Below are 26,456 nucleotides of genomic sequence, written 5' to 3'. Positions count from 1 at the left end.
TGTCGGATAAGGTGGTCTAACTGTAGGGGTTTAACTGTAGGGGTTTAACTGTAGGGGTCTAACTGTAGGGGGCCTAACTGTAGGGGGTCTAACTGTAGGGGGGCTGCCATACCGCGTTGGGGTCTCGGTTGCTGTCCTGGCACCAGAGCTCCACTCACTCCCGTCTGTCTCTGTGGATCATTTCGATCTTCATCCTCACTGTCTGTGAAACTTCATGCCTTCTTTGAATGGGGGGAGATGTAGCCCCCGATAACCGTGTAGACCACCCTGCCTGAGATTCTCCTTCAACAAAATTGTTTTTATTTTTCTTAACAGTGGCCCTAAACCGGCGTCATAATATTGGGAGATAACTTTGCTTGTTTTAACAAATGTGCTTGAAACCAGCTAATTTATATGACAGTACAGTGCGAGGTTTTATTTAAATATCTAAATAATCTTATAATAAGTGCACAACCACCTCAAATAAGGAATATGAGATACATGTGACTAGAATTGAGATCATTTCACTCAACAAGGTACCTTTTTTTGCAGTGTAGTGTTTAATACGTCTGGGATTTTAACGGGTTAATGATCATTGTTGGACTTTTGAGGGAACATCTGCACCGTTTGTTTTCTGTCAGTGTAGCTGCGTTGCTGAAAACTGCAAATGAGATCTTTCTAACAGAACAGAGAGTCTAGAAGCATCTCTGAGCCCCTCCACATCTGTCTGATCTCTGCATTAGCTGCAGGGTTATTGCTCTGCCTGGATCCTCCAGCGAGGCCTTGAAGGCAGAGCTGTGCATGTCTTATCTCAGTTCTTCGTCCTTCACTCAGCCGTATAAAATCCGCAGAGCAGCTTCAGTGCCTCGCCGCCTCGGACACTGGGAGGATGTTGCCGGCCATGGCCAAGCTGTGCTGTGGAATCTCCTACCCACATTTACGGAGCATGACAGGTACCCACACCTTCCACCCACAATCATCTCCACTCTGTGGGGGGCTTCTGCTGGGCTTCACACGGCTGTAGAGGGGGTGCACTACGGTCATGCAAATTCAGCCTACACTCCTAAAAAAGGGGCTCTTTAGTAAAGAAGAGGGTTCTACATAGAACTGTGAACATTCAATGAACTCTTTTGCATGACTGAAGGGTTCTTTGCATGGTCAAATGGTTCTGTAGATGAAAATGCTTCTTCTGTTGTTACAGCGTCAAGTTTGTGACGATAGAAGAACCTTTTTGGGTGCTATGTAGAGCCCTTTTCAAAAGGGTTCCAAATAGAACAGGCTACAGCACATTTACGCACACTTCCGAAGGCTCATGGTTCTAGATAGAGCCATCTTCTTTACTAAAGAACCCTCAGAACATCATCTTTTTTAAGAGATATCAAGCTTGTTACAATAGAAGAACCCTTATTGGTGCTGTATAGAAGCCTCTTCAAAAAGGTTCTGTGTGAAACCATCTACAGCACATTTTCCATCAACCTGAAGAACTCTTTTTATCATGCAAAGAACCCTTTGATGATGGAATGGGTTTACTAAAGAAGCCTCGAGGCACCCTCTTTTTAAAGAAATATTAAGCTTGTTACAATAAAAGAACCCTTCTGATGCTACATAGAACCCATTTCACAAAAAGCTCTATGTGGATCCATCTACAGCACATTCTTCATCAATCTGAAGACTTTAATGATCGTGCAAAGGGTTCTTTGAGTGTTCATCTTCTTTACTAAAGAACCCTTGAAGAACCATCTTTTTTAAGAGGGTTGTCAGCAGTGTGCAGGGACAGACTACTGACTAGGCTAAATGGGTGTGTACTGAGGGGCCCCGGCCTCTAGGGGGCAGAGGTGGGCAATAATGAACTACTACTCTCGTTACAGCATTCGAGCACATTTCTGCTGAATCACTCTTTAAAAAGATGGTTCTTCAAGGGTTCTTTCGTAAAAAGGCAATGGGTCTGTATAGAACCATGAACACTCAAAGAACCATTTGCATGACTAAAGGGTTCTTTGCCTGGTGAAATTGACAGTCTGGTTCTGTAGATGAAAATGCTTCTGCTGTTGTTACAGCATCAAGCCTGTAACAATAGAAGAACCTTTTCGGGTGCTATGTAGAACCCTTTTCAAAAAACGTTTCCAAATAGAACCATCTATAGCACAATTATGCACACTTCCATTAATCCAAAGAACCCTTTCATGATGCAAAGAACCCTTTGTCCTCAGACTGTTCATGGTTCTAGGTAGAACCATTGTCTTTACTAAAGAAGCCTTGAAGCACCAACTTTTTAAAGAGATGTTAAGCTTGTTACAATAGAAGAACCCTTTCGTTGCTATATACAAAAACGTTCTATGTATATCCTTTTGAGTATGATCACTTTTTAAAAAGATGATTCTGCGTTCTTTATTAAAGACAATTGTTCTATATAGAACCATGAACACTCAAAGAGCCATTTGCATGATTGAAAGGTTCTTTGCATCCTAAAATGTTTTTGTAAATTGATGGAGAATGTGTTTATGGTTCTAGATAGCACCAAAAAGGGTTCTTCTATTGTTACAAGCTGGACATCGGGACAGTAGTAAAACCTATTTTGGTGCTATGTAGAACTCTTTTCAGAAAGGTTCTATATAGAACTATTTGCATCACTTAAGAACGATTTCATCATCATGCTTTGAGTGTTCATGGTTCTATATAGAACTAAGTTCTATATAGAACTTCTATATAGAATCTTTACTAAAGAACCCTTTTGCTTGATAAAAGTTTTTTGCTGCATTACACGCTTTAAAATGTTCTTTAGTAAAGAGAATGGTTCTATATGGAACTATGGGTTCTATATAGAACCATTTAATGGTGAAATGGTTCTTTAGATCGATTTCTATTATTTGATTGATTCTATTGTTATAAGCTTGACATCAGAACAATTGCAGAAACCTTTTTGGTGCTATATAGAACCATAAAGAACACAATTTCACCATTTAAGCACACAGGTGGTTCTATACAGAACTCATGGTTCTAAATGGAAGACACAAGCAAAATTTTAGTTGATTTTCAAGTTTTAGTATTTTGAGAGCTACAACAGGCCATGAAGCACCTGCGTACCTCACAGAGTGTCGGTATGTTGATGGTCTCAGATCTGCAGATTCTGACCTTCTGCAGGCGCCTTCAGTAAAACACAGAAAACGTGGAGAGGCTCTTTCAGTTCTTCTGCTTCTAAACTGTCGAGCTCAGAGCTCACTTTTAATAAACACCTGAAATCGCATTTTCTTTATGCAGTGATTTAAAATGATAAAGCAACCAGTTCTATCTTTTCATTTTCCTTTGACTTTTAAATGATTTCTTATGATTTTTGATCATGATCATGCATGTTTTGGCTTCATTGAGTGGCTACATAATTGAAAAGTGCTCCATAAATAATCTTCAACATCTGTAATTGTCTGCTCTATGCAGTGGAATAACAAGGTGGGTGTTTCTAATAAAGTGGCCAGTGAGTGGAAGCACAGTGCAGGTGTTTCTAATAAAGTGGCCAGTGAGTGGAAGCACAAGGTGGGTGTTTCTAATAAAGTGGCCAGTGAGTGGAAGCACAAGGTAGGTGTTTCTAATAAAGTGGCCAGCGAGCGGAAGCACAAGGTAGGTGTTTCTAATAAAGTGGCCAGTAAGTAGAAGCACAGTGCAGGTGTTTCTAATAAAGTGGCCAGTGAGTGGAAGCACAAGGTAGGTGTTTCTAATAAAGTGGCCAGTAAGTAGAAGCACAGTGCAGGTGTTTCTAATAAAGTGGCCAGTGAGTGGAAGTAGAAGCGAGGTTTCTCCAGTAAAGTGGTCATTTGTGTATTTGTGTTATTTCAGGGCTGCAGCGTGTGGCCGTTGCTGCGTTGGGGCAGGAGTTTGTACACAGGCAGAAAGTGGGACAGATGCCTCTTCCAGCCTGGACCAGTTGTGGGAGACGGTCTTGGGGCAACACCAGCGAAGGTGAGTCTACCACACACACAACCTTCTCTCTGTTCAGGTTTCACCACAACTCAGACAACACATTAGAAATCCCACAACAGGTGGCCTGAAAAAATCTGGCTATTTTCACACACTGAATGTAGTGGACCCTCCATAGAGACAGTAAATGCTCACCAAACAAAGAAAACCACAGACACAACGTACGCTGGTCTGAATGACGTGCTCTCCATTCATTCAGACGCTGGAGATGAGGTCAGTCAAAGGCCTAGAATGTTTATTTCTGACTTGGGGGGATACAAATGTGACAGCGTGAGAATACATACTAAAAATATAGGCACATCATTAAAGGTCTGTCCATTTAGAACATCTGAGTTTTCTTTGGGGACTATTTGCCTCATAGCACGCTGTATGTATCCCTCCACCAAAATGGACTGAAGATGTGTTTTATGTGTATTATAAAGCAAACCGTATCTTTTCACTTTTATTTGATAGAATTTTATCATGCATGCTTCTGCTTCTTTGACTGGCTTCATATATGAAAAGTGCTCTATAAAAAAACTTGTGGCCAGTCAGTGAAAGGACAAGGTACGTGTTTCTAATAAAGTGGCCAGTCAGTGAAAGGACAAGGTAGGTGTTTCCAATAAAGTGTCCAGTTTAACAAAGTACAAGGTAGATGTTTCTAATAAAGTGGCCAGTCAGTGAAAGGACAAGGTAGGTGTTTCTAATAAAGCGGCCAGTCAGTGAAAGGACAAAGTAGGTGTTTCTAATAAAGTGGCCAATTAGTGGAAGCACAAATTAAGCATTTTAGGCCAAAACATTCTTAAAGTTGTCATACATTGAAAACACTTGGCAACTTGGCAAAGTATAAATTAAATAAGCTTTTTTTTTTTTTTACCTATTTCTAGATCTGTTTACCTGTTTTAAGTAATTTTATAGTCCAAAACTTTCAGATCATTATGCTAAAGTGAATAAATATGCCTGAAAGAAGCAAAGCCTTCTGACGATATAGTGAACTCTATAAAATCACTTTAAAGAAGTGTAAATTGCGTATAAGTAAGATAATATAAACAGTAGGCATATTTGAGATCATTTTACAGGCCAGGATGCCATCTTTGGCAATGAGGGAGCATTTAGAGGTGGACGTCTGGTTCCTACCACCACCACTGTGAACAAGTCTGACTCGCTGAGTATCTCCGGAACGTTTCACACCAAACCGCTCTCAACGACTCTGTTTACATCTAAACCAGTTATTTAATGTGTTTTTAAAAAAATGTCCAAGTGAGTTTTAATCCTAAGTTTTGCGATCCTGTTTAATTATTAATTCTAGTTATATAATTATGTAGTTAGGCTCCCTTATGAATGACTTATTTTCAATATTCGTTTTATTTCGACAGGCTTGATTCTGCACTTCTGCCTGTTTTCTGTTTGTTTCTCCTTTTTTCAAACCACAACATCTGCGAACTCTAATGGTTCAGCATTTTGGAACATCCCTGCAAACTGTACCGTGAAGCCTTGAATTAAATGTTCATGTTGTGTGACGGTTCTGGTCCACAGAGAGCGAGCGGGCGGCCGGCCAGCATGACTGCGTGGAGGAGACAGAGCTCTCCTACCAGCGTCAGGGGCAGCAGGCTCTGCAGGAAGCTCTGGAGATTGTGCGGGACGCTGATGGATGGAGGATGGAAATGAGTGAGGTCATTCTCTCTTTCACTGATGCTCTGAATTCTGCCTCCACCAACACACCAATTTCCCTGATCTATTACTGCTGTGGCTCTTATCTGAGCTTCAGAAGTGGCCAGAACAGCATCCGTCTGATGTAGCATCTTGTGTGCTCAGTAATAAGGAACACCCCCACCTCCACCACCCCACCCCCCGAGACTCCACGCAGAGCTCTTCTCGGGTTTGTAGTGTCTGTTGCTGCAGCAGGCGCCTCACTGCTGCGTTGATATTGATCTCTAGTTGTGGTAAAACAGAAAAATGTAATTGACTCAATTCGTCCAAACACAGTCCATCATAATGTACAAGACATGTTGGTGTCTGAAGTGATATTCCTTCCTTACACAGGATTAAGGTCTAGAAATCTGATTAAGAGGCTGGATTTGAGCTCAGTAACGGAGCTTTTCAGCACATGTAAACTCTCACTCTGATTTCTTTCGTTTCTGCAAAAGTATGAAAACAGAATGCTGTCAGTTACTGACACAATCTGATTTACTGCTGTGATCAGATTATTAAGTGTAAACACACTGAAACAGTTACTGACTCAGTCTGATTTTCTACAGTTATCAGATTATTAAGTGTAAACACACTGAACCAGTTACTGACACAATCTGATTTACTGCAGTTATCAGATTATTAAGTGTAAACACACTGAACCAGTTACTGACACAGTCTGATTTACTGCAGTTATCAGATTATTAAGTGTAAACACACTGAACCAGTTACTGACACAATCTGATTTACTGCAGTTATCAGATTATTAAGTGTAAACACACTGAACCAGTTACTGACACAATCTGATTTTCTGCAGTTATCAGATTATTAGGTGTAAACACACTGAACCAGTTATTGACAGTCTGATTTTCTGCAGTTATCAGATTATTAAGTGTAAACACACTGAACCAGTTACTGACACAATCTGATTTTCTGCAGTTATCAGATTATTAAGTGTAAACACACTGAACCAGTTACTGACACAATCTGATTTTCTACAGTTATCAGATTATTAAGTGTAAACACACTGAACCAGTTACTGACACAATCTGATTTTCTGCAGTTATCAGATTATTAAGTGTAAACACACTGAACCAGTTACTGACACAATCTGATTTTCTGCTGTTATCAGATTATTAAGTGTAAACACACTGAACCAGTTACTGACACAATCTGATTTTCTGCAGTTATCAGATTATTCAGTGTAAACACACTGAACCAGTTACTGACACAATCTGATTTACTGCAGTTATCAGATTATTAAGTGTAAACACACTGAACCAGTTACTGACACAATCTGATTTACTGCAGTTATCAGATTATTAAGTGTAAACACACTGAACCAGTTACTGACACAATCTGATTTACTGCAGTTATCAGATTATTAAGTGTAAACACACTGAACCAGTTACTGACACAGTCTGATTTACTGCAGTTATCAGATTATTAAGTGTAAACACACTGAACCAGTTACTGACACAATCTGATTTTCTACAGTTATCAGATTATTAAGTGTAAACACACTGAACCAGTTACTGACACAATCTGATTTTCTGCAGTTATCAGATTATTAAGTGTAAACACACTGAACCAGTTACTGACACAATCTGATTTTCTGCAGTTATCAGATTATTCAGTGTAAACACACTGAACCAGTTACTGACACAATCTGATTTACTGCAGTTATCAGATTATTCAGTGTAAACACACTGAACCAGTTACTGACACAATCTGATTTTCTATAGTTATCAGATTATTCAGTGTAAACACACTGAACCAGTTACTGACACAATCTGATTTTCTGCTGTTATCAGATTATTAAGTGTAAACACACTGAACCAGTTACTGACACAATCTGATTTTCTGCTGTTATCAGATTATTAAGTGTAAACACACTGAACCAGTTACTGCCACAGTCTGATTTTCTGCTGTTATCAGATTATTAAGTGTAAACACACTGAACCAGTTACTGACACAATCTGATTTTCTATAGTTATCAGATTATTAGGTGTAAACACACTGAACCAGTTACTGACACAATCTGATTTTCTGCAGTTATCAGATTATTAAGTGTAAACACACTGAACCAGTTACTGACACAATCTGATTTTCTACAGTTATCAGATTATTAAGTGTAAACACACTGAACCAGTTACTGACACAATCTGATTTTCTGCAGTTATCAGATTATTAAGTGTAAACACACTGAACCAGTTACTGACACAATCTGATTTTCTGCTGTTATCAGATTATTAAGTGTAAACACACTGAACCAGTTACTGACACAATCTGATTTTCTGCAGTTATCAGATTATTCAGTGTAAACACACTGAACCAGTTACTGACACAATCTGATTTACTGCAGTTATCAGATTATTAAGTGTAAACACACTGAACCAGTTACTGACACAATCTGATTTACTGCAGTTATCAGATTATTAAGTGTAAACACACTGAACCAGTTACTGACACAATCTGATTTACTGCAGTTATCAGATTATTAAGTGTAAACACACTGAACCAGTTACTGACACAGTCTGATTTACTGCAGTTATCAGATTATTAAGTGTAAACACACTGAACCAGTTACTGACACAATCTGATTTTCTACAGTTATCAGATTATTAAGTGTAAACACACTGAACCAGTTACTGACACAATCTGATTTTCTGCAGTTATCAGATTATTAAGTGTAAACACACTGAACCAGTTACTGACACAATCTGATTTTCTGCAGTTATCAGATTATTCAGTGTAAACACACTGAACCAGTTACTGACACAATCTGATTTACTGCAGTTATCAGATTATTAAGTGTAAACACACTGAACCAGTTACTGACACAATCTGATTTTCTATAGTTATCAGATTATTCAGTGTAAACACACTGAACCAGTTACTGACACAATCTGATTTTCTGCTGTTATCAGATTATTAAGTGTAAACACACTGAACCAGTTACTGACACAATCTGATTTTCTGCTGTTATCAGATTATTAAGTGTAAACACACTGAACCAGTTACTGCCACAGTCTGATTTTCTGCTGTTATCAGATTATTAAGTGTAAACACACTGAACCAGTTACTGACACAATCTGATTTTCTATAGTTATCAGATTATTAGGTGTAAACACACTGAACCAGTTACTGACACAATCTGATTTTCTATAGTTATCAGATTATTAGGTGTAAACACACTGAACCAGTTACTGACACAGTCTGATTTTCTGCAGTTATCAGATTATTAAGTGTGAACACACTGAACCAGTTACTGACCCAGTCTGATTTTCTGCAGTTATCAGATTATTAAGTGTAAACACACTGAACCAGTTACTGACGCAATCTGATTTCTCAGACAGCATTAAGGTGTATAAATCTGATTAAGAAATCTGATAAAGGCAAAACAAACCTAAATGGCAAATTTCCATTTGATGATTTATCATTTTAACCCTTTTGTTTCCAACCAAAAGTCAACAATGAAATAAAAGTATTACAGCACAATCTTTGCAGAGTTTATACACAAGAAGCATCGGTGATTCTACTAAATAAAAATGAACGAAAACTTACAGACATGCATGTTTTAGTTTCTAGAAATCATTAATGCTTTTCTGAAGAACTGAAAGAACATCTGTCTTTTCAGGGAAGCGGAGATGCCATCTACAGTAAAGTTCGCCATGGGAACCACAAGGTGTTCCGGCTAGAGGCTGAGCTGGAGGCTTCACCTGAAGAGTTATATGACATTTTGTTTGTGAAGGTGGAGGAGATGCACCAGTGGAACCCCAGCATTGGACAAATCAAAGTAAACAACTGCACCCAAACCACAACACCACTGATGTCTGCTGATCATCTCATTTACTAGAAACACCTACTTTATGCTCCCACTCACTGGCCACTTTATCAGAAACAATTATGAACACTGTGCCTTTGACTGACCTCATCTCCAGCGTCTGAATGAATGGAGAGCACGTCATTCAGACCAGCGTACGTTGTGTCTGTGGTTTTCTTTGTTTGGTGAGCATTTACTGTCTCTATGGAGGGTCCACTACATTCAGTGTGTGAAAATAGCCAGATTTTTTCAGGCCACCTGTTGTGGGATTTCTAATGTGTTGTCTGAGTTGTGGTGAAACCTGAACAAAGAGAAGGTTGTGTGTGTGGTAGACTCACCTTCGCTGGTGTTGCCCCAAGACCGTCTCCCACAACTGGTCCAGGCTGGAAGAGGCATCTGTCCCACTTTATTAGAAACACCTGCACTGTGCTTCCACTCACTGGCCACTTTATTAGAAACACCTGCACTGTGCTTCTACTTACTGGCCACTTTATTAGAAACACCTGCCCTGTGTTTCCACTCACTGGCCACTTTATTAGAAACACCTGCACTGTGCTTCCACTCACTGGCCACTTTATTAGAAACACCTGCACTGTGCTTCTACTTACTGGCCACTTTATTAGAAACACCTACCCTGTGTTTCCACTCACTGGCCACTTTATTAGAAACTCCTACCCTGTGCTTCTACTTACTGGCCACTTTATTTGGCCACTTTATTAGAAACTCCTACCCTGTGCTTCTACTTACTGGCCACTTAACACCTAAATCTACTTCCACTCACTGGCCACTTTATTAGAAACACCTACTATCTACTTCCACTCACTGGCCACTTTATTAGAAACACCTACTATCTACTTCCACTGACTGGCCACTTTATTAGAAACACCTACCATCTACTTCCATTCACTGGCCACTTTATTAGAAACACCTACCATCTACTTCTACTCACTGGCCACATTATGAGCTCCATGTAACTTATCAGTCCACTGTGTAGTTGTCAGAAACTGACCAGTGATGAAGGACTAGAGAATGGCTAACACAAACTGTACACTAATAAGGTGGATCTAGCGAGGGGGTTCTGATGGAGTGAATGGGGAGCAGTGTAGTGCTAGACCATTGCTGTAGCATCTCTGATGGCTGCTAAAGTGCTGCTTGGCTGTTGCTATGGTATCCTTGGTGGTTGCTAAGGTGTTGCATGCCAATGTTAAGGTATCCCTGGTGGTTTCTAAAGTATTGCTAGACCGTTGTTTTAGCATCCCAGATGGTCGCTAAGGATTTGTAAGGCCATTGCTACGGTATCCCTGGTGGTTGCTAAGGTATTGCTAGGCCATTGCTACAATCCTGCAAAGGTAGCATTGCATATTTCTGACCACAGAATAACAATAATAAGGAAACATCAGTTGACTTTTTCAAGCCGTCTAAAAAATATTGACATTTATATCACCACATCATATTTTTATGTCATATTATCACCATTTATTAAAACGATAACGTGAAGTAGGGAAGATCAAGAGTATTAAAAATCATTTTGAGTGTAAAAACTAACGTAAGTGCTTTTAAGTGCAGAACATGCAGGATTACAGCCTGATTGACTTGGATACATATATAAAAAAGTCTGTGTAGAGTCCGGTTTCATCTTTGTGATAGATGTGCAAAAGCTTCAGGGTTAAAAATCCTCTGTTCTTGTATCCTGGAGAGATTCTGTAAATGTCTTGCAGGAGTGAAGAGGAGCGTTCAGCATTACAGTCTAACGCACTTCTGTAGTGCAGTCCAGGTTCTCTTGTTGAGCCTCATGACGACATTTACAGATCAAAAATACTTTCATAACAGAAATGCTAATGTTTATTTTAACTGCTATCATCTCGGCGCCGTAAGGCGGGCCGTGCTACATCCAGGTCTAGTCTGAATGCTCTCTGGAGATGCAGGTGCTCCTCTCAGGCGACGTTTCAGAAATGTTTTGGAGAATCTGCTCCATTCTACTGTCTTTCAGAAGCGAGCATTATGGGAATCCTTTCAGGACCTAATGATGCTTTATTGATGGACTTTACAGGTTCTGAAACACATAGGCAAGGAAACCACGGTAACGCATGAGGTGTCAGCAGAGACGGTGGGGAACCTGATCGGTCAGAGGGACTTCCTGAGCGTTAGGCATTCACTAAAGACGGCAGAGTGCATTTACCTGGGTGGAGCTCCCACTCACCTGGAGACCCTCCCCCCTCAGCCAGGATTCGTCAGGTACCCGTCTGCCCACCTGCACAACAGGCACAGCTTCATTTAGGGCCTTTAATTTAACTAGGCTAATGTAGCTAACCAGTAACGGAAGCTTATGTAAGCAAGTTAGCGCCAGGCAAACTGTATACATTGTTGTTTTTAGCTATACAGACATGTGTCAGAAACCACATAATTACGTTGATTATTGATACGAGATTATTAAATAATTCCGCACAGCTTGAGTGGTTGATAATTTAAGCATGCATGTTAGCACCATGCTAATTGGTGGGGTGTAGCGTATTACTTGATAGCTGTATTTGCCACTAGTTTGGTGTTTTTGATAAAATGGCCATGTTAGTGGAAGCAAAATGTGGGTGTTTCTAATAAAGTGGCCAGTTAGTGGAAGAACAAGGTGGGTGTTTCTAATAAAGTGGCCAGTTAGTAGAAGAACAAGGTGGGTGTTTCTAATAAAGTGGCCAGTTAGTAGAAACACAAGGTAGGTGTTTCTAATAAAGTGGCCAGTTAGTAGAAGAACAAGGTGGGTGTTTCTAATAAAGTGGCCAGTTAGTAGAAACACAAGGTAGGTGTTTCTAATAAAGTGGCCAGTTAGTAGAAGAACAAGGTGGGTGTTTCTAATAAAGTGGCCAGTTAGTAGAAACACAAGGTAGGTGTTTCTAATAAAGTGGCCAGTTAGTAGAAGAACAAGGTGGGTGTTTCTAATAAAGTGGCCAGTTAGTAGAAACACAAGGTAGGTGTTTCTAATAAAGTGGCCAGTTAGTAGAAGAACAAGGTGGGTGTTTCTAATAAAGTGGCCAGTTAGTAGAAACACAAGGTAGGTGTTTCTAATAAAGTGGCCAGTTAGTAGAAGAACAAGGTGGGTGTTTCTAATAAAGTGGCCAGTTAGTAGAAGAACAAGGTGGGTGTTTCTAATAAAGTGGCCAGTTAGTAGAAACACAAGGTAGGTGTTTCTAATAAAGTGGCCAGTTAGTAGAAGAACAAGGTGGGTGTTTCTAATAAAGTGGCCAGTGAGTGGAAGAACAAGGTGGGTGTTTCTAATAAAGTGGCCAGTGAGTGGAAGAACAAGGTAGGTGTTTCTAATAAAGTGGCCAGTGAGCAGAAGCACAAGGTAGGTGTTTCTAATAAAGTGGCCAGGAACACCCTAATCTCCACCTTTAAAGTGAATTTAAGTGACCTTTTCTGCTTATTGAGCATAAAATCAATCAGTTTTAAAAAATTAATCAAGGAAACTGAATCAATCTCCAGCGGACTGACAGGACTTGATATGTCAACGCCGAATACACAGACCTGCTATGCATTTTACTCCAAGGCTAGCAGGGGCTCAACTGACCACACAGTGATTAATGCCAAGCAGGGAAGCTTCAATGCAAATATGTGATTTATGAGAGTTTGTTTGTTTGTTTGTTTGTTTGTTTGTTTGCAGAGCGGAGGACGGCCCCACCTGCATCATTATCCAGCCTTCGGCCAACTGCGCAGGAAAGAGCAGGTTTACCTGGCTCCTCAATATGGATGTGAAGGTACGGCTGTTTTTTCTAATGTACACAACACTAGAGCCTCCATCAGGGAACAGTCCGGTTCTCTTTACTGCTGTGGCTCATTTACATGCAGTAACGTTTGTTTACAGCCAAAACAAACATTAGAACGGCATAAGAACAGACGGCATAATCTAGACCAATTTTGTGTATTTGCCAATTCATCGAAAAAATCTTCTACACTCTTAAAAAAGGTGGTTCTTCAAGGGTTCTTTAGTAAAGAAAATGGTTCTATGCAGAACCATAAACATTCAAAGAACCCTTTGCATGTTTAAATGGTTCTTTGCATCACGAAAGGGTTCTTCAGTCTAATGAAAATGTGCATCAGTGTGCTATAGAGAGTTCTATATAGAGCCTTTTTTAAAGAGCACCCCATACGGTTCTTTTATTGTTACAAGCTTGACACCTTAACGATGGAAGAACCCTTTCTGGCTCTATAGAGAACTGTCACTAGCACATTCGGGCACTTTTTCCATCAGTCTGAAGAACCCTTTTATGATGCAAAGAACCCTTTCAGTTGAGTGTTCATGGTTCTCTATAGAACCATTTCCTTACTAAAGAGCCCTTGAAGAATAGCGCTATATAGAACCCTTTTCAAAAAGGTTCTATGTAGAACCATCTACGTCCCATTCTCCATCGATCTGACGAAGCTTTTCATGATTAGTATATATTAGATCATATTAAACCCTATGATCATGTAAATGGTTCTGTGACTGTTAAAGGTTCTATATGCAATCATTTTCATATACATATAGTACAGAACTATATATGTCAGCATTCTTAAGACGACAATGTATTAATATGAGGTGAAATATGCCTGGAAACCCCCCCTCTTCCCTCTGTGGCATGGATAAGATGATTGATGTAATTATGTATAGGGTTTAAATATATTTAGTGCTGTAAATATATTAAACGTTTATTCTTATTATGTCACTATAATGTCATTTATTTCATAAACCATCTTAAGTCAGGTTGCGAGAACCGACATAAGCACTTAATAAATGTTCAAGTAGTGCTTCATAAACGCATTATTCAGTGCTTATTAATGTGTTATGAAGCCCTTATGTAGGTAGCCTTCAAATAAAGTGTTACCCATTTTAGCGAAAGTGTTTTCTGTGTTTATGAGTTTACGAAGTCTTTTGAACTGTATTTTGAATAGAATCACATTGGCCACCGTATAAGTAGGTCCACAGTGGCATTCGTCGTTTTGGCCTGCCAGAAAGTTGCTTCAGTGCCCAAAAAACATTTATTTATTTATTTATTTATTTTTACAGACTTCATTTTTCTTCTAAGATTGTATTTAGAAGTATTTTCAGTAACAAAACATATCCCCACTGTCTAAAGAACAACGTGTATTTTCGAGATGGTAACTTTACAGAAGAGGGCACAAACAATGTAAGTTGAGATTTTATTTGAAATAATTTGGGAGCATTTCTATTTGATGATTTCTATTGGTCCAATCATTACATTTTCACACAATGTACAGGACAGTGTCTCAAATTACACAGAAAACTAAACATCGTCAACAATGGAGATATTAGGTGGAGATATGGGGGCAGTCGTGGGCTGGAGGTCAGGGAACTGGCCCTGTGACCGGAAGGTCGCCGGTTCGATCCCCAGCACAGTCCACAGTCCATGACTGAGGTGCCCTTGAGCAAGACACCTAACCCCCAATTGCTCCCTGGGCATCGTGGATAGGGCTGCCCACCGCTCCGGGCAAGTGTGCTCACTGCCCCCTAGTGTGTGTGTGTGCTCACTAGTGTGTATGTGGTGTTTCCCTTCACAGATGGGTTAAATGTGGAGGTGGAATTTCCCCGTTTGTGGGATTAAAAAAGTATCACTGAACTTATTTTGGACAAAAATGATAGGAAGTCGCATTTTCCAAACCCGAATTTGACCTAGAACCTTTTGTCTTTTTGGCCCTCGGCCCACCACAAACATTTTTGGCCACCCCTGTGCAGACTGTCTACTCTCCTCCGCAGGGCTGGATTCCTAAATCTCTGGTGAACCAGGCTCTCCCACGAGCTCAGCTGGACTTCACCAAGCACCTGCGGCGGCGCCTGGCAGCGGGGGGGCACGAGCCTGCAGCTGTCACCAACATTCACTCATGAGACCATGACCTTTTCAGAAAACACCCTGCAGAGTGAGGACACACCACTGAGCACTGAGACTCGCCTGATCCGCCGGCATCAATCAAACACACCCCACACACCAGGGTCCAAAATAGAGGCGGCTGAACCTGAACCTGATCCAGCACCTAATCTAACACACCTGCCCCCGTATTCACACGCTCAGAGACCCTGACTCGCTGCAGCAGGTGTGACAGATTAGTGTTGGAACGGTACCTGTGGATGAGGAGCTTTAGGAGGACTGGTCACACCTGTAGCTTCATATGAAATCTGTGTACATTTAAAACTGCATGTGCCCTTATTTTAATCTAATTTGGACTGTAAGGGGTCATTAAAAAAATAATCCAATAATTGATTCTTCATATATCATATATGAAGAAGTATATAATGGGAAATTTCACCAATTTTGCAAAATATCCTGCACAATTAAACAGTTAAGATGTAAAGAGAGTCATTCAGAGCGGTTCTGCACTCTTGAAAAACTTGCACAGTTAGAGTGGTTCACAGTGGTGGTGATAGGAACCAGACGTCTCCCTCTAAAAGCTCCTCTCAGAAAGTTCCTACATGAGCTGGTTCTGAATTCACTGCCTGATGACTGAGACGCTGTTTTATGAGAGTTTAGAGAACTTCAACTCCATTCATGGTGGAGGGAGACATGCAGGGCGCTGTGCGGCAAAATAGTCCCCAAAGAAATCTCATTATTCCAGATTTTCCACTATTTTCCATCATCGACATTCCATAGAAACTCAGAAGACTCGGGTGGGGGGGGTTGGGGAACTGCCAAACTTGGTTTGGCTTTAAGTGCAACTTTAGCATGAACCTCAGCCCATTCACTGCTTTCTGTTGCAGGCGTGATGCTGAGTGGATTTGTCCTTAATCCAGTCAAGAAGTGACGGCTAGCACTCAGTTTCTACTAGATCAAGGTTTATTTCTGTATTTACTGAGTGCAGGTACAGAGACTGTGTAGGATGATGTGAAGCTCAAGATGTACCTAAAAGAACAGTTTCTTACCAAGTCAACTCTTTGGAATGGATTTCAATGAATGCAAAATAGCCCGAAATAGCAAAAAGTATTATAACCATGCAAAAGGCCACTTTATAGACAAGTCACTGGGTCTAAAACGTGGCGCAGCATTTGATATAGGAATAAAGAAACATTCAACATGAACCTCATCCCTGCCTCAGTGTCTTATTTTCCACCAAACTCGAAGCTCTGAAGCTGCTAAGCTCAACCTGATCTGTCTTTGTCCTGCAGCTGGGTGGACTGTTTGGGCTGGACTTTTAGAGGAAGGTAATAAACACATGATCAGCCGTAACATCATGACCACCCCCTTGTTTCTACGCTCACTGTCCACTTTATCAGCTCCACTTACTGTATAGCTGCACTCTGTAGTTCTACAGTTACAGACTGTAGTCCATCTGTTTCTCTGATACTCTGTTACCCTGTTCTTCAGTGGTCAGGACCCCCATGGACCCTCACAGAGCAGGTACTGTTTGGGTGGTGGGTCATTCTCAGCACTGCAGTAACACTATCGTCTCTGATTTTATATCTGCAAGGTGAACCGACAAGGTAGGAGTGTCTAATAGAGTGGACAGTGTGTGGACACAGTGTTTAATAACTCCAGCAGCACTGCTGTGTCTGATCCCCTCAGACCAGCGCAACACACAAGAGACATTTTACAAGAAACTGTTCTACTTCTGTGAAAAAGTTTTTTAACAGAGATCACTCACGTAGATTCTGGTTTAGAGTTTTCTTCGGACTCCCTTTGGCTTGGTGTACTCCGAAGCAGCTTCATGAGGAGCCACCTGAGATGTTGACATTTACAAATGTTTGAAACTTCGTCACAAATATCAAGCATTTAAGAAACTTTTGACTGCTGCAGTTTACGGCCTGGTTCTCTTCTTCTTGAACCTGTGAAGCTACAGTCTGTCACAGCACAGTAAGAGCCAGAGCTGCTTTTCCACAAAGACTTCAGGATCTCTTAATGGTTGGCCTTTCTCCTTAATAGCTTGAGTCATAGCCGTGTCAAGGTCTTGAGAGGAATTAGAGAGGGCAAATGAGCTGGAAGCTTGCATAATATCAGATAAGAGGATCTTCAAAAATCTCCAAAATGCTACTTAAAATTGTCCACATGGAAACCACTTCACAACCTCCCACCTCTCCTGTGTAAATGCGTGTATGGCTCTGTAACAAGATCAAAGAAAACAAATGCATTTGAACTCACGTCTGACCGTCTTCTTCTCCACCATGTAAACAAACCCATCCGCTCTGACTGGTCCTCCACTTTGGGTAAGTCAGAATCAAAGAGGTCCTCAGCAAAATGTTGCCCTAAAGTTCCACCTCTGCATTTAACCCATCCAAGGGAAGGTTTACAAGACAGCAGTGCGTCCTGCTATGATGTCTGGTTTGGAGACTTTGGCTCTGTCTAAAAGACAGGAGGCTGAGCTGGAGGTGGCGGAGATGAAGATGCTGAGATTTTCGTTGGGAGTGACCAGGATGGACAAGATTAGAAATGAGCAGATCAGAGGGACGGTGAAGGTGGAGCAGTTTGGAGATAAAGCCAGAGAGGCCAGGTTGAGATGGTTTGGACATGTGTTGAGGAGGAATAGTGGATATATTGGGCAAAGGATGTTGGAGATGGAGCTGCCGGTAGAAGGAGAAGAGGTAGACCTCAGAGAAGGTTTATGGATGTAGTGAAGGTGGACATGGAGATGGTTGGTGTGAAAGTAGAGGAGGCAGTGGATAGGGCAAGATGGAGGCAGATGATCTGCTGTGGCGACCCCTAAAGGGAGCAGCCGAAAGAAGAAGAAGATGAAGTGAAACACCACATACACACTAGTGAATACACACACTAGGTGGCAGTAAGCACACTTGCCCGGAGCGGTGGGCAGCCCTATCCACGGCGCCCGGGGAGCAATTGGGGGTTAGGTGTCTTGCTCAAGGGCACTTCAGTCATGGACTGTCAAGGCCGGTTCCCTGACCTCCAGCCCACGACTGCCCCAAAAGACCCTCTTTTTCACCTTAGAGCCTAGTTCACATGGCCATATTGTGCCAATCAATGCAGGCATGGACTCATGAGGCTAGTCTGGGCAGTCGTGGGCTGGATTTTAGGGAACTGGCCCTGTGACCGGAAGGTTGATGGTTTGATCCCCAGAGCGGACAGTCCATGACTGAGGTGAGCTTAGTCAAAGTGCTACCGTCCTAAACACCACTGGACAGGTTTGATTTCGGCGTTCTATCACTCCAACCACAGTCACTTGACTTTTGCTCTCTGAGACATCAGTTTTTATGCTGGTGGCCCACTGGCTTTTTGTTCAGGGTTTACTGGGCAGCCAATTGGTGGTTAGCAGAGTGTTAGAGAAAGTTAAAGTGACCAGGTTTCTGAAATGAAAACCAGGGACATTCCAGTTTGGTGGTCAATATATCATTAAATATCCAATGCTTTTATCTATGAAATCAAAAATGGGGGGAAGTTTTAGGTTCACGTATTTTGGTCGTGATAACTGCTGTTCTGTAATAAACTACGTTAGAGGCCGACTGATAAAACTGCGTACACTAAATAACTTCGTAAACCATGCGAGAAAATCATACCCAAGTCGAGTCCCGTAACTCCACCCCTGCTTTAACCCCTGGGTCACCTTGCGACTTGAGAAGATGTTTGTGGAGATGTTGTGGTCTCACTTGATACTTGCTGCCTTCTGTTTGAGTTTTACACAGCAGTGTTCTGTAAAACTAGGCGAGAAAGTGGTAGAAGTGGTCAGTAGATAGAAGCAGCAGCCTCCTCTGCTGGACAAAACAAGAACAGCGTGAGACACCTGCCCGTCCACTCTGCTGCAGGTCTTTCTTAGAACTTTCCCGTGTGTTTTTAATTTACGGCTAAAAGCTGGGACATCTCCAGGGACAGCTGCTATGGGAGGCAAATCCGGCCAAAAAAGAAATTCAAATGAAAACAATAACATGTAAATCCAAACTTGCCATTTCTGTTTCCAAACCTCTGTGCAAATATCCTGCCAATATGAAAATGACACGGAACACCTCCGTTTGCAATTTCACTTTTAACACGAGCACATAAGAGAAAAATAAAAATAAATTTAAAACAGCTATTTGTCATTTCATTTTAGTCGTTATTCTGGTATTTCATGGCCAAATCTAAAATGTAAAAGCTAACAGAGAAAACAAATCCAAGCTTCACTTTTGCTTTGGCTGTTCTTCATGGAATGTGTAATATGTGTTAAAATTAAAATCTAAATGTAATGTTTACACTCATTTCTTTTTCATAGAAATAGGATGCATATCTGAAAAAATGAAAATTTCTTTTCGAAATTCGAAAATTTCGATTATGTGCTTTACACGTCAGAGTAAAAAGGTAAATGCAAACGATCATCTGCGCCACCTGCTGGAGATTTACTTTTTTATTTCCCAATTGCTTTTTCATTTTCAAGTTGACCAACATGCAAATATATGCTAATTAGCACTAGGCAGGGCTACGGGGTACATTTTAGGACATCCTCAGACCTCAGAGTCAGAATGGCCTCATTCCTCAAGCTAAACGACTCGGGGAAACCATCGCCATGGTCTCAGATCTGGTGAAACTATGAACTAATGCACCTAAAACATGGGAAAATATTACAAGGCTGCATGAATAACTGAGCTAAAATAATATTTGTATCACGCTTCTTTTTACACTTACGTTCAGGACTCTTATTTTCTCAACAAGCAGCTTCCTGTGAAGGGAACACAAATAAAGCCAAAGGAAACAGCAGCAAGTTATTATTATTATTATTATTATTATTAAGGATGAAAAAGCGTCATAGTGTTTTTAATATAACGAATCTACATATGAGCTCAAAACTGCCATCCACATTACTGACCAGCCTGAATGAGGTGACCCAGAAGCTCAGAGTTTCATCACCTCGCAATAGTTTCTGATTAAAAGTTTACCCTCAGTTCCACAAGGTCCAGCTCCACTGCCCGCCTCAATCAAGTCAGCCCTGAAGAACACACAGGGATGATTGGCGGTGGTCCAGATGAGTCTAGCAGACATTATGACTCCCATACAGTGGCACGATCTGTTCAGGTGACTTTCCACTTTGCATTGATGTCCTGTTTCTATAATGTCCTGTTTAATGACGCAGTGCTAAGATCTCATGTTGATTTAGATGATTTAATGTCTCCACTACACTGGCCACTTTATTAGAAACACCTACCTTGTGCCTCCACTTACTGGCCACTTTATTAGAAACACCCACCTTGTGCTTCCACTACACTGGCCACTTTATTAGAAACACCTATTTTGAGCTTCCACTCACTGGCCACTTTATTAGAAACACCTAAATTGTGTTTCCGCTACACTGCCCACTTTATTAGAAACAGCTACCTTGTGCCTTTACTACACTGGCCACTTTATTAGAAACACCCATCTTGTGCTTCTACTTATTGCCCACTTTAATAGAAACACCTACTTTGAACTCCCGCTCACTGGCCACTTTATTAGAAACACCTATTTTGAGCTTTCACTTACTGACCACTTTATTAGAAACACCTAAATTGTGTTTCCGCTACATTGGCCATTTTATCAGAAACACCCACCTTGTGCCTCCACTCACTGGCCGCTTTACTAGAAACACCTGCACTGTACTTCTACTACCTGGTTATAATTGGTCAGGCCAGATATATTATATACATTGAAATAACCCAAAAATATCCCACTAAAAGCAGATTAAGGGCATACAGTAGCCGGGGAGTGTGAACTACTGTAGTGCCAACAGACACAATCAAACATTAGCAATAAATAACACACAATTCCATTTTTATACAAAATAAACAAACAAAAAAAACAATAAATCAACACTCCACATTTCTTTTCAACATGTATATTTACATGTATTTCATCTTCCTACAACTTAAAAATTTAATAAATATTAACATTTAAAGCTCTCATTCATGTATATACAATAACTATACAATAAACAATAATGGTTAAACTGTAAGTGGGAGATGACGCACAGCCGCCAGACTGACCCCTGCCGGACCCACACCTCAGAGCCTGCCCAGGATCACCTCCGTACTCTACATGCTTTCAAATCTCAAGCTACTCAAATTTACACTATATACAATATCACTTGAAAAACAGCACTTTAAAAAGAAAATTCAGAACCTACTTTTACACTTTAAAGCATATTTGAGTTCCACAAAGAGAGCATGGTTCATGCATTGTACGTGACGTGCGTAACTTCACAGGTAAAACGTAAATCGTAAGGGTTTCGGTCCGTTGAGCATCGTTCGTAGTGAATGAGGAAGTTTAGGAAGCAATGTTAACAATAAGAGCACCAAGGAGACCTTCCATACCTGCACCTACTCGCAGCTCCTACGCAGCCCGATGACTGCTACTCTACTGGCATCAGAACAGTTGTGTAGGTTTGGTCAGTGGTCGTGACGGAGCCTCCCATCGCAGTACAGCAGCTACAGATACCACCGATATAGCAACAGAGCATGGGCTTAAGATAACAGCTCCAAATGAGCTCAGTGCAGCGATCGCTACTGATGCACCGAAAAATCTTGGCCAAAACTGACAAACAAGAACAGACTGCATGAATAAATTTAGCGTTTCATTTATATTTTGAATGAAATTTAAGATTTACTTACTAACATCATGACCACCTCCTCGTTTCTACGCTCACTGTCCACTTCATCAGCTGCACTCTGTAGTTCTACAGTTACAGACTGTAGTCCATCTGTTTCTCTGATACTCTGTTACCCTGTTCTTCAGTGGTCAGGACCCCCATGGACCCTCACAGAGCAGGTACTGTTTGCATGGTGGGTCATTCTCAGCACTGCAGTGACACTGACGTGGTGGTGGTGTGTTAGTGTGTGTTGCGCTGGTACGAGTGGATCAGACACAGCAGTGCTGCTGGAGTTTTTAAACACCTCAGTGTCGCTGCTGGACTAAGAATAGTCCACCAACCAAAACTATCCTGTGGGCACTGATGAAGGACTAGAGGATGGTAATGTTATGCCTGATCAGTGTATATATTTAAGATTAAGATATATTTCTATTTTAAGCTAAATGAAATCATTTTAAAAGGCTGTACCTAATTTTGTGCTTTTCTGCGGTTTGGGTGCGTCCTTAGTGATCGCTCACTGGGAGAGCGGCCTACGCTGGTAGTTGTAGATCGGAGCAAAGCAGTCACTGCATTTCAACACGTTACTCATAGTCATTTTAAAATTACAGCACCTTTTACATTTTTTGCCGGTTCCTTATTTCCATTTCTCACGTACTGCAGAGGATGCTGGGAGATGAGGTTCTAACAGGTAATAATGTAGTTTCACCTGGCTGGAGATGCGGTTAACGGTCTGAGGTAACCCATTACAAGTCCATGGCACCAAAAACAGAACAACAAATCAACGTCCAAGAGGTGATGGCATGAGACAACAGTCGGCACCAGTCAGGCAGCAGCGATGCTAAGCAGCACGGTCATGTTCATGTGACCACCGGTAAGTTCCTGTTGGGCGAGTCTCTCCTGCCTGTCTGGACTGAGGTCGGCGAGGCTAAAGTGCTGTTTCGAGGTTTCGCTTTCTCCTTCTTCCCGTCCGAGTCCTGAGAGGGCAAACGGGTGGTGCTAACGCTAGCGGTGGAGCTAGCGCTAGTGCTCTGTGCTGGAGGTAGAGGTGAACCAGAGGACAGCAGCTTGGTAGAAACCTCCTCAGCCGGAGAAACGCTGACCGGTTTGGAGCTCATGGCAGCTGCGGTTAGACCTGGCGCAGTGGAGCGTGGTTTCCTAGCATTACCTTTAGCGGCATGGGTTAGCGGAGGTGGCGTAGTCGACAGAATGGGGGGCTTGGGGCTGGAGGTGGGCGGCTGGGTAGGGAGGCTCAGCTCGGGCTGCACCGAGGCGGAGGAGTACAGGCCTGGTGCTGGCGTGGTAGCGCCCATTTTCTTACTGCAGGACTCGCAGCACAGCTTGTTGTAGCCGGGGATCGAACAGTACCGCGCCAAAACCTCCATCTGGCAAAATATAGATTTGTCACCCACACACGGCTCGTCTGAAAGACAGAGAGAGACATAACGATGAGGATATTATGCTCGGTTTTCTGTGAATTTGATTGACCTTAGTGAAATATAACCATATCCTTTCGTAAACATAAACACATCCACTCTGTTTCAACATATAGTTGGCAAATAATTTGAACATTAATAGAAAACCTGTCCAAATAAAGTCTGACCAAGATAAAAGAATTAGTCCGTGAGGTCGCCAACATCATGCAATCAAACCCGATGGTCCCAGATCATATTAAATGTCTCTAATAACTATGTAGTTACACATGAACAACATATGCAACACTGTAACTACTGATGAATTAGTCCCTGTTACAGAAGTACAGCCTGTGTAATTACATGTGTATCAACTTCAGTTTTGCCTCATGCAGTTACACCAGTGTATCTTCTACACGGGAACTTTGCTGTAGTGTTAAAGTTCCACTGTGAAATAAGTGGACAGGTCCTGTGTAGTTGATATGTAGGTACAGTTACATGTTAATATAAGGGGGCGTTTACTGTTCTGTCACATTACAGACTGGTTTAAAGCTGAAACTGGTTACAGTGTCACAGCACTGGCAACATAAATGCTCGCTGAATGTGAGGAAAGCTGGCAGATACAGTGTAAACAATGCCTTAATGTAGGTTATTACATACTTCCCTTTACTTTACCTCTGTTCCAGTCTGATTACGAATGTAATTACATTTATGCATTACCCTTGTTTAACTATTACAACTAATTAGATACACTTATGTAATTACATGAGACAAAACTGAAGTTGATACACATGTAATTACATAAAGTGTGCTTCTGTAATCCATCTGTAACAGTAACTACATCATTAGTAGTTGTAGCATATGTTTACATGTAACTACACAGTTATTAGAGACAATATAGCTGCAAGCTGGAATTAGCAGCATCCAAGCTTGCTTTGCAAGTTCGCCCAACAATGTTGCCCTGATTGGTCCATGGTGTCCATATTTTTTCAAATATGACATCAGTCTCATAGATCCTGGTCCAACACAGCACCTCGTAGCAACAGGCCAATTTTCAGGTCAATCGGACAACCTTTGGTTGTGTAACACTTTTTTGCTTGTTATAGCGCCACCTAGCGATGCAGTTGCACCAAACTCTAAAGATCGTTTACGACTGGCATATCGAACAGGCCTACGAAGTTTCATAACAATCAGTTAATGTGTTTTTGAGTTAGAGTTTTTTCGGGTGGGGTCTGGATGATAGGCAGTGATTAAATTTCAGCATTTTTTTTAATTATTAAAGTTCAGCTTCTTGGGCTTCTAATGATAATAGATTTGTGCAGATTGTGTGAAAACTCAGGGACTGGCGCGCTCTCAAAAGTGTGTGCAAATTTGCATAAAATGCAAAAAAATGCAATTTTTTAAATGCAAATAACCTTAAAATCTATAGAGATTTTCAATATGGGCAAAACAGCTGTTTTGTACAACATGAAATAAGTAATCAGGAGAAGAAGGAATTTTGTCTCTGTTACATACAGTACAGAATTGCCGGCCCTAAGCATACAAAGCTTTGCTATAGCGCCACCACCAGGCCCATTGGGCTGAACTTGAGTCTGCATGATTCGTTTCAGGGTAGAAAAAGAAGAAGATGAAGTACAATCCTAACAATTACAATGGGGTTTCAGCAATTTGTGCTTGGACCCCTAAATATACAGTGGGACCAACTTGATATTACGAAGCCCATGGAAGCTGCTGGTGTCAGACGTAAAGCATATTCACCACTCGCCAATTAGCAGTAAATATCAGCATTTTCAAAAACAGACAAAAACAGACAAGAACTGAAAACTGAGCTTTTAAAGGCTCCACCCTGCAGAGCGTCTTCCAAAAGCTCCACAAGTCGACAAGAACTGAAAACTGAGCTTTTAAAGGCTCCACCCTGCAGAGCGTCTTCCAAAAGCTCCACCATTACTGACCTAAAACAGAGTGGGGGCACGAAAACGCTCTCCAGAAACATCCCTGAGGACCACTTAGGGACCACTTAGCCCTACCCCTCTGTTTTGCACGTTCACGTCCAGGAGTAGGGTGTCCCAATTTAAGGTGAGATAAATGGGTAGGGCGAAGAGGAGCAGAAGAGACCAAAGAAACCCAAATATGAGAAATTTCTCGTTTAAAAAACGACGATAACCATCGTTTTATCCCAGTTTAATGTCGGTTCAGTGTATTTTGGTCATTTTTCTTCATAACAAGCATAAAAAATTCACTAATATCTAATGTCTTGGTAGCTAGCCAGCTAACTTTCCCGTTCCACCTTAAATAGTCCAGCAGTTCTGAGAATGCAGAATGTAACTGCTGCTCCATTTAAGGTGGAACGGGAAAGTTTGAACAAGAACCTGGAGAATCTCTGATTCAGCTTCACATCACTGAAGAATTAGGGGGGGTGATAATAAATAACTGCCCCCCTCTTTGAAGGCGTATGATCCCTAAATGTAACTAAAGCCCAGCAGTGAGGAGCTGAACTTTCCCCTCCTCTGCTGTCCCTGCAGACGGGCAGGGTCGCCTACAGAGCGGCGCTAGTAGCCGTTAATGAAGAGATGCTCTTTTATTAGAGGGGCTCATTTCAGAGGGAAGATCTCAACCACTGCCCTGTAGCTCAGTTCCAAGGGGTGACACTCCAAAACAAGGGGGTAGGGGTAAAAAGAAGAACTGGAATTGGGCCTTAGTGTGTCTTATTCCATTAGGAGAGCCCTCATGCATACAGATTTGTCTTGACTCCCTGAGACTTTTGATAATATTTTGCACTGTAAAATTGACCCCCTGTGCTATGAGGTCATTTCCTCGATCATCTCTTCTTAAACTCTCCTTTAAAGGCTCTTCATAGAACCCGATCCTCATCTTCATCACTACTTTCCAAACCCGCCGCAGCAGCTTCAGCAGCTGGAAACTCTCTGACGCCGTTTCACACGAGTCTCCGATGTGGACTGAATGAAGAATGAAGGGTTTCCGGCGTGACGGTCAGTCCTTAGTGAGCTCCTGAGTGTCTGTCGGTCAGTTTCACACAGAATGTAGACGGACACACAAATCCAGCGGCTCCACACGGTGAGAGGCAGATGACA

General features: G+C 41.5%; 2 protein-coding genes across 3 annotated transcripts in view; one reads left to right on the top strand and one right to left on the bottom strand.

The window, feature by feature from the left end:
• The first annotated feature begins 858 nt into the window (after positions 1-858).
• Positions 859-15,314, top strand: star2 (steroidogenic acute regulatory protein 2). The gene is made up of 7 exons (XM_017720272.2): positions 859-932; positions 3,808-3,930; positions 5,464-5,600; positions 9,257-9,415; positions 11,493-11,677; positions 13,095-13,188; positions 15,186-15,314. The coding sequence occupies exons 1-7, from the start codon at positions 869-871 to the stop codon at positions 15,312-15,314; spliced, it is 891 nt and encodes a 296-aa protein (XP_017575761.1). The 5' UTR covers positions 859-868.
• A 6,983-nt stretch (positions 15,315-22,297) lies between these two features.
• Positions 22,298-26,456, bottom strand: part of LOC108441013 (A disintegrin and metalloproteinase with thrombospondin motifs 3) — a 139,490-nt gene continuing 135,331 nt past the window's right edge. For both annotated transcript variants that reach the window (XM_037543889.1, XM_017720266.2), the window contains exon 22: positions 22,298-23,375. In XM_037543889.1, the coding sequence (XP_037399786.1) occupies positions 22,813-23,375 (563 nt within the window). In that variant the 3' untranslated portion in view covers positions 22,298-22,812. The remainder of the gene's footprint in view (positions 23,376-26,456) is intronic.

Source organism: Pygocentrus nattereri, chromosome 13 (assembly GCF_015220715.1).
Source record: "Pygocentrus nattereri isolate fPygNat1 chromosome 13, fPygNat1.pri, whole genome shotgun sequence".
In the NCBI taxonomy this organism is placed as follows: domain Eukaryota; kingdom Metazoa; phylum Chordata; class Actinopteri; order Characiformes; family Serrasalmidae; genus Pygocentrus; species Pygocentrus nattereri.
Note: the sequence above shows the minus strand (reverse complement) of the source record. Positions and strands in the feature narration are given on the sequence as shown.

What these genes read in the sequence shown, in the direction of transcription:
- star2 (XM_017720272.2), top strand. Translation starts at nt 869, where the DNA reads ATGTTGCCGGCCATGGCCAAGCTGTGCTGTGGAATCTCCTACCCACAT. An exon ending in ACATTTACGGAGCATGACAG is followed by an intron (nt 933 to 3,807) that starts GTACCCACACCT and finishes GTGTTATTTCAG; the next exon opens with GGCTGCAGCGTGTGGCCGTT. An exon ending in CCAGCATTGGACAAATCAAA is followed by an intron (nt 9,416 to 11,492) that starts GTAAACAACTGC and finishes TGGACTTTACAG; the next exon opens with GTTCTGAAACACATAGGCAA.